Source organism: Puntigrus tetrazona, unplaced genomic scaffold (assembly GCF_018831695.1).
Source record: "Puntigrus tetrazona isolate hp1 unplaced genomic scaffold, ASM1883169v1 S000000663, whole genome shotgun sequence".
Classification (NCBI taxonomy): domain Eukaryota; kingdom Metazoa; phylum Chordata; class Actinopteri; order Cypriniformes; family Cyprinidae; genus Puntigrus; species Puntigrus tetrazona.
This window is the reverse complement of record NW_025048284.1, coordinates 62,648-79,617: the sequence shown is the minus strand read 5'-3', so window position 1 is coordinate 79,617 and position 16,970 is coordinate 62,648. Positions and strand designations below refer to the sequence as shown.

Below are 16,970 nucleotides of genomic sequence, written 5' to 3'. Positions count from 1 at the left end.
TGCTTCAAAACACCAGGGAGAAACCTGTACGAGAATGATGGGGCAAAAAAGTATGAAGAGGGCTTGGAGCAGCTCATGATCCAAAGCACACAACATCGTCTGTGAAACATGGCGGAGCAATGTGGTGGCATGAGCATGTATGGCTTCCAGTGGCTCTGGGTTACTGATGTTTATTGATGACATGACAGAACAAAATAGAAATACCCACAGAAATACCCACAAACAGACAATTAAAGTCAGCTGCAGTTAGCCTGGCAAAGCCTCACAAAGAAGGAAACCCAGTTTCTTATTGCATTCATATATATATATATATATATATAGAATGTGAGGATATCCATTTGAAAGCTAATGCCTTGTCTGAGATTGGGTGATGAAACAGCACAATGATCCCAAGAACACCAGCAAACTACAACAGAACAGCTCTGCAAAAGCCCAGCCATAGTCCACCTCATCCTGTCTAAAATCCTGTGGTGAGAACTATGTATAAACAAATGCACAGAAACCTCAATAAACTGGAGGAATATTGTAAAGAATGTGAGATGTGATGTGATGAGTGATGTGAGAAATGGTAGAGAAAATTATTACTTCAAGTTACAGCTAAAAGTGGATCTACAGGTAACTGAATCATAGGGTGTCCTAACTTTGGCTTTTGTCACACATGGCTTTTTTATCTTGGCTTTGTTTTTGTTAATCAAATAATGACATGGTGCAATGTCATGTGATATTGGTCATCCGAGACTTTATTTCCAAATTTTAAGACTTTCTAAGAACTACTTTTTTTATTTTTTTTATGGCCTTATACAGAGAACCACTGAATAGAATTTTACATGACTGTATTTTAGTAGATTTTAATAGATCAGATTTTAAGAGATAATTAAAAATATAAACCAGTGGGTTAAATAGCCTTAAATAGCCTTGAACATGTTTTTTTAAATAATTAAAATAAATATTTTAATTATTTAAACAAGCTTGTAACAATATTACTTATAATAAAATTAGATTTTTTTTACCATAAAAAATCTGAAAAACAAAAAAAATCCCTGTAAAACAAAAACAAACAACAAAAAATACACATACCACAAACTGAAGAGGAACATTCTTAGAATTACTCAACAAGGGCTTTTTATTTGTTAAAAATATAAACTATCAATCATAATGCATGCAAATTGTGTATAACCCTTTTTTTTAAAAAGCATTTGATCTTTTTGATAATAGAAGGCCATAGAAATCTGCTTAAAAATATGATAAAGGCAGCTTTATATGGTTATAACTTAAAATACCCCAGTCACTCAACACAAAACCCCAAGTTGATGAGACACAGTGTAAATGTTTATTTTTACAAAACATAAGTAACAAAATACACATTTTGTATGTGACTAATCATGCTCTCCAAACAATGGAGAATTCAAAAGCACTAGAAGGTTTGGATAAACAGAGAGACCAGTGCGTAGTAGCAATTGTTGGGGGCCTAATCCATCCTTGGACACGCCAACACATACAGGCCCGCACATCACTAACACTGAGTCACTCTTCATTAATGTTAAGAGAAGAGAAAACGCACATAAATAATGTACACGGAGCTCACTCTCACTCCCTTTCTTGCAAACACACACACAGACTGATTCATTAACAGCTTGCTCCAAATCCTAGAATGCCAAGCAAGTGTCCAGATGGCTGGTAAAGCCGCCTCTCTCTGAGGAGGCATCATTAGCAGTCAACAGAACTGCGTCCAACAGGAGCTCTCGCCATACGGAGCATAGCCACTCAGCCAAACTGAGGAGGGAGTCCGCCGTTGTTCTGAGAATGACCCAGAACAGCGGATTGAGTGGTCAATGAGCTCGCTTAAGCCTGTTAAAATGATCCCAGAACAGCAAGCTGTGGGTAGAGATTTGTCAACAACAGAAGTGCTCAAACGTAAGTGGACTGACATTACAGTGGCATGATGTATTTGAAGAAAATATAATGTAACATGGACGAATTACAGCCGGACAGAAATTCCAAAATATTAAGAAATTATATTGTGTGCCCATGAAAACAACTCTGAAATTAGAATAATCTTTTCCCTAACCTTAAGCCACCTCCACTCCAAAAACCTTTGTTAGAAAAATTGATGTGTTTCATTGAATACAGGGCAAAAGATATTTAAAATCAGTCACAGGACCAAACAGTTTGCATTAACAAGTGCTAGAAATGTCTTAATTAAACAGCAGCCAAAAAGTACACTGTTTGGAAGTATAAGGAAGGGCAAAAAAAAAAAAAAAAAGATGATGTATCTGTCCACTCCCAAGGGATAAGATGAATGCTTTCCTTATACAGAGAGGATGGTCTTTTTCAGTCAGTATCCATACTTATCGTTCAGATGTGTCCGACCATCACCAGTCTGACCTGTTCAAAACAGACACATGGGATAAATGATCTCTGTTTTTTAACTGATAAACATTTCTGTTTAAACGACAAATGAAATGGCAATTACTTGACAAAGCGTTTATAATGCAATGGATATAAGGTAAAGTCAAGGTGAAAATGTAATGCAAACTAATACTGGATAATACTTTTTAAGCATTAGAGACACTTCCTAAAGTAAATAGGACAAACTTTAATGTTTATGTATAGATATTTAAATACAACTGGATTAGTAAGCAATAAATTAAAGAGGACAGATCATACTGAAAATATACATTTTCATAAAATTCTTTATTCTTTATTTTCATAACAGTTCTTTAGTTCTGTCATTAATAATGCTAAGGTGTCACAAAAAGAACTATGGGTATCGGGCAATTATGGGTATTCTCCCTTTTGATAAAAGTAATACATTATTGTTGAATAAAATAATAAATTTCTGTAATAAATAAATCAATCTTCCTGACCTTAAACTGTTGAACAGTAGTCTACATTGAACAAATATTTTTCAAAGCAGATAAAAGAAAACACATTACATAAGATTTTAAGCCCTTGTCTTTTGATAAAGTCATAGATAGCCATATGGCTAATACAGTATAGTAACAAGGGCCATTTGTTAACTTAACATGATTACAACTTAAGCACCATACCAAAAAATGGATTCTGGCAGAAACCAGATCTCTCTTTTTTTTCCCTAAGAAACAGAGAACCTTATCTTGTAATAACCTCCTGACTTTAAAATAAATTTCTTGGCTTGGAATTAATGTGTTTTCCCATAATGCAACTTCTCTAATCCTCAGAAATGTCAGAACCGTTTGAAGTGTTCTAAGATCAAAAGCTAACGCTCACTGAAAATAATGTTTAGCATTCAGTAAGAGCATGTAAATTGAGATTAAAGGGTTCAGTGCCACGAATGCTTGTTTTTTGATGCATATTTCTGGCTGTGCAAAGAAACAAGCAGCTGTTTAGCGTTTTGTTTAACGGTATAGATACAGACTTAACTATATCACAGCCATCAGGGGTCAAAAGAGCAGCTATTTACCTGATGGAGGAACCCAAACGCAGTAGTCAGGGTCATCTTCTGGGTACTGCTTAGACATGGTCACAGGAGGCTAGAAATAAAAAAAGGTAGAAATGTATAAATATGAGAGCAAGTGAAAAACAATTCTAGAACCTTACTGTAAATTACAGCCCCATTGTTCTGTACATGTTCAGATCAATACAGTGATCCAAAAAAGTTTTAACACGCTTACAGATCACACAAGTGTTCTACCTAGCATTGACCTTGTAAAAATAATGTTGAAGCTAGCTGAGCTACCATGTAATTAATGCAATTTGCTATGGACATATCTTGTTTTTGCCAACTAGAAAATATCTAAATACTTTTTTTAGTATACATTTTGAAAAATTGCTGTTTTGAAGGTAGAGGTTGGTCACACCAAATATTGATTTGATTTAGATTTCTCTTTTGTTCATTCACTGCATTTTGTTCATTTAATAAATGTTTAACACTTCCATTTTAAAAGCATTCTTTGTTTACAGCATTTTTTTTTTACACCTGTCTAAAACCTTTGCACAGTACTGTATATATAGTATATTAGTAGTTCTATTCTATGTATCTATGTAAGTTGATAACTAACAAACTTTTGTGAAACTTTTTTTTTGAGGGGTGCTACTGTAGGTCAGAACCTTAAATGGCTTATTTATCACTTTTGTTAAATAGTCAGTTTACATGCATAATAATTATTCACAACTACCATACTTACCCTGCTTGGGCCAGTCATTTTCTTCTTTGTATTTGTCTTTGGAACATTTGAGACACTTTTGTCAATTTCTTCTGTTGGAATATGAATCAAAATGAAAAATAAAGTGCATCATACATTTGTCACTGCCTTTATCCACTTAAAGATAATGTTAGAAGCACTGAATGTAACAACATCAATTGACTAACGAAAGATATGTTTTAAAAAAGTCAAACTTTACATTTCAAAGAAATTATGCCACAGAATACACAAAACCATACATACAGAATGTATGATTCTACCTTTTGGACGAGAGGCACTTTTCTTTTGAAGATGGGATGACGTCTGATTTTCATGAGATGCAACCATCTTAGCAGGGTGGTCCTCATGGTCTCCTTCGGCTAGAAACAAAGAAAAATTTTAGATAACATCTCTTAGTTATGATCATAGGCTAATATCATGAATGATATTTTGTCCAAACTTGTAGTTAATAAAAAAAATTGACTCTGTGTAGCACAACACTGATGTCTTGTGGTCGAAAATAGAATTACACTACTCTGGAAATATTGTGTTACAAACCAAAAGATTTTTCCCCCACAGCACATTTAAGGCACTAGGTATTTTTGTAAATGTCTAACCATTAGAAGGGTGGTCTGCCTGAGTTTCAGCTCTGTCTTCACTGGAGTATTCTGAGCTGGTCATCTCTGCAGCCTGAACAACCTCCATATCACCATCTGTGACTGCATCCTCTGTCTTGTTTTTTTCCTTCTCCTCCTCCTCTTCTTCCTCTTCCTCACCACCAGAGGGCATTTCTTTCATATTGAAGAGCTCAGGAGGAAGATTTGTTCGCTTTGGGGGCAACCTCTGCACATTATGTGAAAGAAAGAACTCATAATAGTGCCTAAGAATGACTAGGTGCCACAGAATGTATGTCTGTGTGTGTGTGTGTGTGTGTGTATTTCACAAGTATATTACTCCTATATAGACTCACTCCTATAGTTCCAGTCTTCAGTTTGAATTTACTCCCTCCTTTCATAGCTCCAAACATAGGCAGAGACTTCTTAGATTTCTCAGTGTCTGTGGACTGACTATTAGATCTGCATTTAAAAACAAAAACACAAATCACAAATTTAAGCCCTTCTGAAATATATATTTTTTCTTCTTCAGTGTTCTTTTTTGTATTCTGGTTCTAGTTTAATAATCATCTTTAGACAATCAATTAGTTGAATTTATAAAACTTTACCAATATACTGTAAAAAAAAAATAAAAAATAAAATTAGGCCTTTCCTTTTTTCAGAAATTCAGTGTTCTGAGCATCACAGAAATCAAAATAAATAACTGTCTCGTCAGCAAGAGACTTCAACAGACTGTATTAGTCAATTGGAAAAGACATATTGTGTACATTATCAACTGTGCACATTTTTAAAAACCCTTAGTAAATCAATTTGTAAATTGTCTAAAATGAAATGCGTGTTATATTTAAATAATTAGATGATATGAAGGCAACACTAAGCTCACACGCTGGGCTGTAATGAAGGCAGTTGGGTAGGTTTTGCCAGGTCTGCTAGCTTGCATAGTCTCTGACTTTCCTTCTTCAACTCAGCTACATGTAAATGTAGCTTCTTTCTCTCCACTCCATCCAGAGCTGTCTCTCTACGCACAGAGCTCATGAAAGCATCTAGAGGGTCCTCTGTAGAAGAACTGGAGATTCCTAAAAGAGGACAACAAACAGGAAGCGTAAACTTACACATGATGAAATATGGAGGGAAATATAAAAGACAAACACAGAGACTTTCACTACCGTACCTTTGCCAGAAGAACTGAGCTTTTTCTCAGTCTCAGCTAGCTCCTTTTCAACCTCAGTCAGTTTGGCTAGCTAAGAAAGAATACATATTACATCAATATCAGATATAGCACACACAGGGGGATAGATAATCACCAAAGAAATATGACGCAGGTTCTGTACCAGTGATTCATATGTATCAGGACGCTCATGAATCTTTCCAGCCTTCTTCATGCGCTCAGTCCGCTTTTTCTCCACTGCTCCTGTCCGATCAAGGAATGTGTCATCATCGCTGTCATAAAAATCTTCATCTTCCCAGTTCTTTTTCTTGCGTTTTCGGGATACTGTAATGAGACAAAACCGGAAAGCTTTGCAAGAGGGCTATAAATACCTGCAAAAAAATTATACATGTTTCCCCATTTTTATTGAACTGTATTACAGATTTTTAAAGACAATTACAACTGATAACACTGACAGAATTATTTTTCTGTTGTAAGAATACATTATTATTAAAGAGACAATTTAATAAACTTCTAAAATCAATTACTGTTACAAAACTTCCACCCACAATACAACATAATCTTTTTTTTACTTTATTAATTTATTTTCATTTTATATTTTATTTTGGAAATAAAATAGCAAAAAAAGTTAACACGGCCATTTTTAAAGGGTCTAAATGATCTGACAGCTCCAATCATAAATCGGTCAATAAAGCTTCTGGTTTTGAATGATGTCCACCTACCTGCCTCCTGCCTCAGAAGACCACGGGCCTCTAGAATGCGGCAGGCCTCTAAACAGCATTGGATGGCCGCCTCTTTCTTTTTCCCTGAGTGGGTAACTTCAGCCACCAGCTGCCTGCCCATAGCATCATCCACAGGCAACCTAAAAGACAGAAATCAGACGCAATAATTTTCAAATTTCAATATCTACATAAATGTCAACCCAGTAATTTTCATAAATGCATAGCCATTTAAGATTTAACCAAATAATTTAAGCAGTCTGTTATTTCAGAAGAAAATTTAGCAAACACGCATTGAAATTTTGGTATCTTGTGTTAAACTGCTAAAAATAAAAAAAGTGCAAATGTGGCTGACTGCAAACAGAGACTAAGTGCTTACTTAATTCTGCAAAGCCAGGTACCATGGCCTTTTTCTTCATACTCAAACTCTAGTTCTTCTCCTGAAATGAAAATACACAGTTAAAAATAACATTTCTTGGGTCTATGTGGTAAAAAAAAAATCTAGTTTTCAGGATTTAGTATCTTATAGAAAGCTATTTGACCTTCTCTGTCATAAAAGCCCTGTAATGCCTTTTTAGGATCTTTTAAGTATGCTGCTTCCTGATCCTCTTGAAATTCTGTTGCAAATGGATTCTCCTCATTTTCATCCTCTTCTGGCACTACCTCTTCATCTGGAAAAACAACAACAATGTGTAAGTTTACTGAAAACAGGTAGATGCAATGAAATCAGGATCTGTTGTCTTTGTTACCCATTCCCCAAGAGCAGCCAGTATCTTCTGAGGAGCTTCTCGTTGTCGCACTAGCTTCACTGTCCTCTTTCTCCTCCTCCTCCTCATCTGAGCCATCACCCATCATCCTCTTCTCCAGCTCTTCCCTCTGTTTTTTAGCACGCTCTCTGAGCTCTGTCACTGTCAGTTCAGATTCTGCTTCTTCATCAAACTCTGGTCCCTAAAAAAATAGATGGAATCTAGTTTAGTTATTAGTTTAGTTTCATGGTATACATTAAATTACACAAACAGCACTTAAAAAAATATTGAACACTGATTGAACAATGTTTTATGTATGTATTTTATCATAGAATTCTTCAGAATCTATTTCAGTGATTTCTATCACATGACCATATACACATATATACTACTATTAATGAATACATACCTGCAAAATAAAGAGTCGTGTGCTTCCTCCAAACTTCAGAACATGTCCCACTCGGAGTCTTATGTATGTTTTAGGGGGTATTTTGTTCTTATTCACGAATGTCCCATGTGTGCTCCCCAGATCATAGACATAGAAGCCCTTCTCCTCTCCTAAGACTCCGTCCTGCCCAGCTCTGCCCCGGTACTGCACCACGGCGTGATAGCGGGAGATGGACGGATGCTCCAGAGACACATCACACACCGGCAACCGACCCACCACAAAGTAACTCCTCTGAGTCAGCGGGACCGTATCCAAAATCGCCCCGTTTTTCAGCAGCTCAAACGAGTAGCTGATATCAGGTATAGACCCCCATGGGGGCTCGGTGTACGGGAGCGGAGGAAATTTACCTGCCGGGGGGAGCTTGGCAGGGACCTTGGGTCGAATGTCTTTTGGTTTGGGCTTAGCCTTCTGTGGTTCTGATTTCTCGGATGATGGATTATCGGACAGGTCTGTTAGAGTGTCTGCAGATTTTGCAGATGATTGCTGATGTTTAGTATCAAGACGTGTGTCTTCATTTTCTGATCTGCTGCTGTTTAATTCCTCTGCGAGCTTCTTGCTTGAGTTTAATCCTGCTGATTTCCTCACAGTAAGAGATGGAGGGACAAAAACATCCGGCTTCTTAAATGGATCAACTGCGGTGCTGCTGGTGTCCTGTTTAGTATCACTGCTTTGACCGTTTTCAGGGTCCGAGCTCTTTTCTGTTTCCATTTCAATGTGATTATTTTCTGTCTGTTGGCTGCATTCAGACTCCATCACGCGTTTACGCGATATGGTGTGTTTGGTGTAACACTTTAATGATTCCAATCCTGTATCTTAGAATTTGCAATATAGATTGATCTTATTTAGTTTGTATTAAGAAATGTATACACATATTTCACATTTCTGCATAGTAATTATTTACAGTTTATATTGTGGTTTTAACATTTTAAAGTCTTTACATCTTAGTTCCACTGTCTAGGAACTAAACATTTTCCACGGAAACATTTCGGTGTTGTACCTCATAGCCGCTCATAGTTGATACGTCGTTTCGGTGAAATGATACATATTGCTGTATTCTGCTGTAATTTGCCTTAATGATCATTTGCTCAAGAAGGTAAACTAAGCGATTTGATATGATATTTACGATGCTAATTATGCTTTATGAGCGTGACATGAAACTTGGTTATCGCAGGGCGTCTTACATTGTGTTGTGTGAATGTAACGTTAAGATTTAAGTCTATAATACATAAATCATGAAAGAAAATATACGTTGCATGTGCCTATTATGTATTTTAGTATTAATACATTTCGACCAATAAGTACATGCACTATTAAGTGTAAAGTAATCTAATGATGTCTTTAAAAGTGCAATAATTTGCATAAACAGATAATATTGTCATTTTAATTTTTGCGATATATTTATTTCGTTATTTTTACCATTTTAATTAGCCTGAAGACAGTGCAACACTACAATGATGTCTAAATACCTATTATTTATGTTAAACGACACACACACACACACACACACACACACACACACACACACACACACACACTCTCACAGTTATATATTCACATGATATAATATCATATTTAATATTATGGTATCTTTTGCACAATGCAACAATATATAAAATGAAGGTTTCTCAAAAAAAAAAATTGAGTTAACAAATCATAACTACTACATATGCATTAAGTTATCAGTTATATGATTTTAACAGAAATGTTAATTTGAACTGTACGTTTTATGGTTTTCAGATTGTACCACTGTCAAAAGAAACTAAGTGACATCACTGTGTAAAGATGATGCGTTATTGGGGCGAGCTCCCAGTGGCTTTGACTCCTTCGGGCCGCAGTTCTTTTGACCTTTTGCAGCGTGAGTTCCGTCAGGTGGAGATGCAGGACCCTCCCTTGCACCAACCTTCTGCACAGCGTCCCCGTCCCACCACCATGCTGGACATTCCCTCTGAGCCCTGCAGCCTCACAATTCATACTGTCCAGCTGAGCCAGCATACTCGTCGTCTCCGGGGTCTCATTGCTGCTGCCCAGCAAGGCCAGCAACCCCTGTCCACATTATTAGATGCCCAAGGTGTTTTCAAACCTGAGGATGGAGACGCTCTACCTCCCCGGCCTGCTACACCAACTTTACCTGATGATCTGCTTCCACTGGATAGTAAAACTCCTAGACAGCCTTTCCAACTACGCCATAGTGACCCAGAGAGCGATTTCTACAAGTATGTCAATAGATCATCATGCATCTTGGCCTATCTATTATTCATTTTTTCAAAAGTACATGACAAGTTCCAATTATAAAAACAGTGAGCTTAATTCACAACTGGGATGAGAACATTTTTCATTTCTGAATTCAAATTGATTTTGATATTTTAAGGGGGCATAAAAAAAAAAATTACAATGTTTTAGTAGTATAAGAAAGATAGAAATCTTCTTTAAAGTAAGGCATTCTTGACAAAAAAGTATTACACAGAATTAAATTCTTTAGGGAAAAAACATTAAAAACAACAACCATAAAGAGGACCCCTGCAGTCCCCCATTGCTGTGTGTGAAGATCAGTTAGTATGTTTGACCAATGTAATTTCAGGGTGTAGAATGTCATGTGATGTAACTACCTAAAACTTTCTTTCTTTCTTTCTTTCTTTCTTTCTTTCTTTCTTTCTTTCTTTCTTTCTTTCTTTCTAACCAGGAGTGCAATAAGCAGCAAGTGCAGCAGTAGTATTAGTGATTCTAAAATACAACATTACTTTTTACTTGGTTGCACAACATTACAATTTTATACTTCTATAGCTAGAATAAACCAGATTCTTTTTCATTTTATTATCTGTAAGGTGTTATTAACCTTGAACTTCAGAAATTTGTATAATGTTTAAGGATTTGTCAAGCTAACATACAAAAATTTGTTTTGATGAACCTTTTCTCTAGATACAGTATCATAAAATATATAGCCTATAAATTTAAACCTGAACATTCAAAATGTATCATCTTTTGAGTTCATAAAGAAAACTCTACTTTTTAAAAACAAATTCTCCATATTTTCCTCTTTTTAGAGGTAAAGGTGAGCCAGTCACTGAGTTGAGTTGGCCGTCCTGCCGCCAGCTTCTGTACCAGTCGGTTGCAACAGTGCTTGCTCATACTGGATTCGAGTCGGCAAATGAGAGTGTACTGGAGACTTTGACTGACCTGGCTCATGAACATTACCTGCGGATCACCAAGTTGCTTCGCGTGGCTGTGGACAGGGAGGCCTGCCAGGGCTCTACACCCTTCCCTGACGTGGTGGAACAGGTATTCCATGAGGTGGGCATTGGCAGCGTCTTGGCTCTGCAGCGCTTCTGGCAGGTTCGCATTAAAGATTACCACAGTTACATGCTGCAGGTGAGAGATCTCCAATGTTATGTCAGCTTCAATATCTACAGCACTGTATGTGTATGTGATTCCTGTGGGATTGACTGACTAGTGTTGTCTTGGACGGTAGGTTAGTAAGGAGCTCTCAGAAGAGTATGAGAGACTTGTGAATCCAGAAAAGGCTCTGGAGGATTCCAAACCATTGAAGGTTAAAGAGGAGCCAATCAGTGACTTTCCATTCCCTTTGAGTGAGGAGCCAGAAGCGGATCTGGCCTCGGGTGACCAGGCCCTTCCTATCGGTGTTCTGGGCACATCCAACGAAAGACTGGCTGGGGGACTGGAAGAGGGACATTCCCCTCACACATCAGGTACCTTATTCAGTTGTGAAGCATCCTCATTAGGGCTTAATTAAGTTTAAAGGTGAAAAAAGGCATTTCAAATGTCAAATGCAGTTCATTTTAATCAATTTTATCCAATTTCTGTATTTATTTGTTTAATTGTTATAATTTTATCTGATTAGGAAAAAAAGTGCATATTTACAGAATAAATTCATCCATGCGCCTCGAAAAAGTCATGTGACTTTACTCTATGAGATAGATAGTTTCACACAGCAACTATATGTTGCCATTCTGAAATGGATGAGCAAAGTCTGTCGTCTAAGTATTTCTGTATAATAACTTCTTACACAACTGCGTTCCCAAACATCATCATCCACCTTCAAAAGCAGCTTGCTCTGAGGTGGAAGTAGGCTAATTTGCCTATACCATGAAATCATATAATAATCATAAAAATTATATTATTAAGTGCCTTCTATTTTCTTATTGATATTTAGTGCCATATTTTACCAGGAAGTAAAGTTTTTGTTCTCTTCGACTCATTGGATTGAAACGATGCTTTTTTCGCATGTGTTTTATGCAATATACTAGCTTTGAGCATAAGTTTAATTTGAATCTTTGGATGGAAACATAGCTATTGACTAACAAACATACATGAGATAAAGTAAAAAAAAAAATAAAGTTCAGTGGATTGTTTCTTTCTAATAGTCATAGTAGAACTGTCTCCCCAACTAATCCTGGTTGCTCCCAAGGTTTTTTTTCTCCATTCTGTCATTGACAGAGTTTTGTTTTTTTGCCACCGTCGCACTTTAGCTTGCACAGTTTTGTCATTAAACATTACTGACACTGTATTCTTCTATTTGTTGCTGTTATGTGCTTTGACACAATCTGTATTGTTAAAAGTCCTATAAAAAACTAATATTAAAAAAAAATGTTCCACAAAATCTCTCACGTAAATACCCATTTATACAGAGTTTCACACCATAAAAGTTATATTGTCACAATAATTATATTATTATCTAAACAATATTATCTGTGATGAGAAAAGTATATATTTTTGGTAACATTTAGTTTTTTGGACTAGTTTTCACATGTATTTTTGTTGTTTTTACCAAATTTATTGTGGACACCAAAGCACTGCCGTACAGGGCAATTCTTGCTTTTCATTAACAAGTTCTTTACTTTTAGAGGAGAATTATTGAATGCAGTCATCAAGCCATGTGTTGTTCAGCCTTTTTTCTGTCCTACTGTCTGTTCTGCCAGACGCTTGGGAGTGAGCAGCACACCATAAAGAATCAACAACAGGCTTCAGAAAAATGCTGTTCTTTGATCTGTCCACAACAGTTTCTAAATCAACATGTGAATTCTGCATAATAACAATAGCATTTGCTCACTGCAGGCAATTTGATGTCCGACCGTGATTGTCTTTGAAATTTATTGTTGAAGGAGGTGAATTTGTTACAAAACTTATTTTGGAGAAAGTTTACTGTATAGGTGCAACATGCATTCTGCACAAATACTTATTGATCAGGCATTTGTGGTAACCATGTCAAGTACATCTACATAAAGGGAGTTATTTTAGGGCCTGCAAGCATAAAGCTGTGATCTTGAATTTGCTAAAATTTGCATATGATATTTTTATTTCTTTTCCATATGTAGTTCCTGAATACTACATAGGCAAATTTATGTTTAAACAGCTAGCGTCCAACAGTCCACTGCAGGCCTTCTTATTATTGTTAGTGTATTTCACTCATTAATAATATTTTTATCTATACAGCTTCTATTTATTTTGTTCATTCTTGACTAGACCCATTTAACCATCTCTGTTTTGAATTTTAAGATATATTTTATCGTTAGTTTAAAATGTCTGCTATACTCTCCTGTGTGAGCAGCCACTGTGTCCGTTTGATCGTGTTCATGTAAACACAGCTAAGCATTTGTAATTAATTTTAATATTATTAGATATGTGCATTTAGATTTGAAGTGGCAACAAAAGGAAAAAAAAGACAAATCTGCTTTGCTCTCAATAAATGTAATAAATTAAATAAGGGACAGTGTTTTAATACTGTAAACAATAAGTATTTGTAGTAATACATTTTTTTTAAAATCTTTTTGTTGGTTGATGTATTTGGTTGCCACTTGTTTCTTTATTTTTATTTGTAAGTGTGTGTGTAATTGTCTTTTGTATTTTTTAATATTAACTAAATGAATAGTTTTTTGCAAGTAATCCATTCTAAGTCTGCATGATAAATTGTATTCTAATCGCAATCACAATTTTGTCTTTGCTTCAATTAAGCACAATCGTCTGATATTTAAAAGACATTTCATAAAAGACATTTAACATTTAATGACATTTGTGTTATCTTGGATTAGTAACTAGCCTACACAAGCTTTGATGCTTGAGGTTGCTGGATGTCAAGGGTTTAAATTCCCTTAGTCAGCTTTTGTCTTAAATAGATACATTTTTAAAACAGTTAATTAAACGTATCTCCACTGTGATATTTTGCAAAAACGAAACCATAATACAACCAATCTTTTTTATTTCAAGTGTTCAGTTGTGATTGTTCATTAAGGGAAAGAGCAAGGATTTGCATAATAGCCAGAATTAAAGACAAGCATGAATCAGAAGCTAGTAATAATTAATACTATTATTATTATTTTGCCTTCAATAGGAGCAGCAGGAAACAGCTCTCCCTTGTGGCATTTAGCCCAGGTGAAGATGGAACCTCAGGACAGCGAGGAGGGCCAGGTATCAGGTCATGGGGTGCTGGGCAGCGACGTCTTTGAAGAGGGCCCCATGTCCACTATGAGTGAGGCTGGCATCCCTCCATCTCCTGGCGGTTCAGAAGGAAGTTACATGTCCCATTCACCAGATTCTCTCATGGGCACATCCCCTTTTACTCAGCGACCAAAGAAACGAATGAGAAAAGTATAGTGGGTTTGTCATATAAACAGAGAGACTGAAAGCACTTCCACAGTCATTGTGATGCAGAGTGTCACCTTTTGTTGAAACTAGATGTCTTACCTTTAAATGGAAGTTTTAAGTGAAATTAAATGAAACTGACAAATAAAGTGCAAGTTCTAATGTTCCCCGAGCAAATGGCAGACGGTCACTGTTTTACCCAATTATTGAGTGGGACAATTACTTGTTTGCTGTGGTAAAATTAGCATCTGTTTATTGTAACGAAACAATGGAGGGAGCACAACATGGGGAGTAATTATAGCCTGATGTCTGCTTCAAAACACACAGGGACATCAATCAAGGAGTAATGGCAAATTAATTACAGCATGCATAAATCTGCATGTTAAATAAGCAGCCCATTTCATTACCTGTACACTCCCAGAAGTCACAGTGGAGGTATTGTCTCCTAGCCACCTGCGCCAAAACTGTTTTCCTGATCACACTGGTTGAGTGTAAATTTAGCTCCTCACACTCACCAGGTAGCAGTGCATTATGAGACTCAATCAAGAGGAACCGAGACTGGATAGCTATCACACAGCATCCTTAAATGAATTGTTATGGCCTTCCAGTGGCCACTTCAAGGACGTTTTTATTTCAGTTAGTAAAAAAAAAAGCATCTGTCAGTCTCTCATGAAAAATCTAAATAAATAAAGGACATATTTTGCCCTAAACTATTGTTCCTGTAAAATAACTGGGCATTTACTTTTTCTTTTATTTGTAATTCTAGTTATTGTTGATATTCTTATATTTTTATTGTAGTACTGTACATAAACATTTACTTACAGTAATTGCAATAGCTGAATTATTTGACCCAATTAATTAGTTTAAAATTTTATTGCAAACACATTTTAAGTGGTGCTTTTGGAACAAGTTTGATACAACAAATTGAATATATGCATACATTATTGTAAGTTTGATAATGAAAAATCTTAAAAATAGTTACATTTTATTTTTGTTTTTGTTTTTTTAAACGACCAGATATGCTGTTTGTTAGATAGGATTTGTGATATATGGCCTTTTAAACTAACCAATAAGAAAATCTCTTAAGTTTTGAAACTGATTCTTTCCACAGCTATGGTTTTGTAAAGAATAAAACACCATTTATTAATCTGTTTGTGTGAGAATTTTTTGTAATGCAATTTTTTTCTCTGGTCTTCTTAGTAAATTCTTAGTACTTTTTTTTTTTTTTTTACTGAGAGGTTTACTATGTTTCCTGTCCTTGTGCTCATTACGTTCGTCACCAAAGACCTTTCTTTATTCCTAACCTCATCTTCAGTTTAATTGGATGTTGTCAGGTTCTGTTTAAAAGACAGGAACAGCAGGGGGCAGTACTGCATCACACGGTCACATTTTTATCCACTTCCACATTGCAGTTTCAACCTCATTCCAGGTGTTCGATATTCCACTGGGCTGTGTCTGCTTTTATTGAGCATCCTGCTTTGTGAACAAGCTGTATTTGAGCACAGAGAGTAATCCATTTTACCCATCTCTAGTGGCAGTTGTGATTTCCTTAAGTCCTTTCACTAAATGGAAACATGTTCAGAACTCCAGAAGATAATTATACCTACGAGGCTTGAAGATGCTTACAAATATATATGCTTGTGAGTGAAGTGTAGAGTCCGTTTGGTTTTTACTGGCATCTATAAAACAGTCATTTCAATGCTGTGAAAGATGTTACCTGTCCTGCAGCAAATTTAATATACAGATCAAAGTTCAGTTGGTTGTTGGGATGCCTAACGGTTCAGACTTGCAAATGATTCAGGGTTTCAAATGATTAATTTCACAAGCCCCACCTTCTAAATAAAAAGGGCACTCGCAGTGTAATAGTTAGATTTCGAAAGTAAAAACCTCATAAACCTAAAGTTTGCTGAACCACAGACCTTTGTGAACAAATATTTAAAATTGGCACGTTTACCACCGGTAAGTAAGACCTTGTAATGGCCAGTGATGCACTTCATATGAGGAAATCAGTCTTGCTATACATTTTAAAATTCTATTTTATACTTATTTGTATATTTATGCATATTTTGCAATAAACGTAAAAAATTTATCAGCAAATGTACCTTCATATGTACTTTCTTCTAATATATAGATATATAGATATATTGTTGCATTATTATTACAGTTGAATACTACAACTGTAATGATAATGCAACAGAAAAATATCATTAGAGTCAATTTAAAAATGCAGATGAACAATAATAAGTAATATATATATATATATATATATATATATATATATATATATATATATATATATATATATATATATATATATATATATATATATATATATGGTATGGATTGTAGTAAAATAATTGTCACAGTTATAGGCTTTAAATTTTTAATATGTTCCAATTTCCTGTTTCAACTGGAAATAGATCCACACGTGTTTGACAAAATTGTGTGCATCATTTCAAAATGCAATTCTAACGAAATGTGTCACACTTGCTGTTTAATTGCTCAAAGGTTTTCAACT

At 35.6% G+C, this 16,970-nt stretch overlaps 2 protein-coding genes across 2 annotated transcripts; one reads left to right on the top strand and one right to left on the bottom strand.

Annotated features, from left to right (window-relative positions):
- Nucleotides 1-1,307: 1,307 nt before the first annotated feature.
- LOC122334874 (solute carrier family 4 member 1 adaptor protein) lies at nt 1,308-8,784 on the bottom strand. Its single transcript, XM_043232759.1, has 14 exons — nt 7,820-8,784; nt 7,414-7,612; nt 7,207-7,335; nt 7,044-7,104; nt 6,668-6,807; nt 6,109-6,269; nt 5,949-6,018; nt 5,661-5,853; nt 5,134-5,239; nt 4,781-5,006; nt 4,445-4,543; nt 4,167-4,237; nt 3,443-3,512; nt 1,308-2,385 (listed from the first exon to the last, which is right to left on the bottom strand). The coding sequence occupies exons 1-14, from the start codon at nt 8,609-8,611 to the stop codon at nt 2,336-2,338; spliced, it is 2,367 nt and encodes a 788-aa protein (XP_043088694.1). The 5' UTR covers nt 8,612-8,784; the 3' UTR covers nt 1,308-2,335.
- A 31-nt stretch (nt 8,785-8,815) lies between these two features.
- On the top strand, nt 8,816-15,475 carry supt7l (SPT7 like, STAGA complex subunit gamma). The gene is made up of 5 exons (XM_043232760.1): nt 8,816-8,951; nt 9,596-10,071; nt 10,900-11,224; nt 11,325-11,562; nt 14,202-15,475. The coding sequence occupies exons 2-5, from the start codon at nt 9,641-9,643 to the stop codon at nt 14,462-14,464; spliced, it is 1,257 nt and encodes a 418-aa protein (XP_043088695.1). The 5' UTR covers nt 8,816-8,951; nt 9,596-9,640; the 3' UTR covers nt 14,465-15,475.
- The last annotated feature ends 1,495 nt before the right edge of the window (nt 15,476-16,970 follow it).

Coding starts and splice junctions, on each gene's coding strand:
- LOC122334874 (XM_043232759.1), bottom strand. CDS start 8,611: ATGGAGTCTGAATGCAGCCAACAGACAGAAAATAATCACATTGAAATG. Junction 7,336..7,413: donor TGGCTGCTCTTGGGGAATGG/GTAACAAAGACA, acceptor TTGTTTTTCCAG/ATGAAGAGGTAGTGCCAGAA. Junction 6,270..6,667: donor TCTTCTGAGGCAGGAGGCAG/GTAGGTGGACAT, acceptor GTCTCATTACAG/TATCCCGAAAACGCAAGAAA.
- supt7l (XM_043232760.1), top strand. CDS start 9,641: ATGATGCGTTATTGGGGCGAGCTCCCAGTGGCTTTGACTCCTTCGGGC. Junction 11,225..11,324: donor ACCACAGTTACATGCTGCAG/GTGAGAGATCTC, acceptor CTTGGACGGTAG/GTTAGTAAGGAGCTCTCAGA. Junction 11,563..14,201: donor ACATTCCCCTCACACATCAG/GTACCTTATTCA, acceptor TGCCTTCAATAG/GAGCAGCAGGAAACAGCTCT.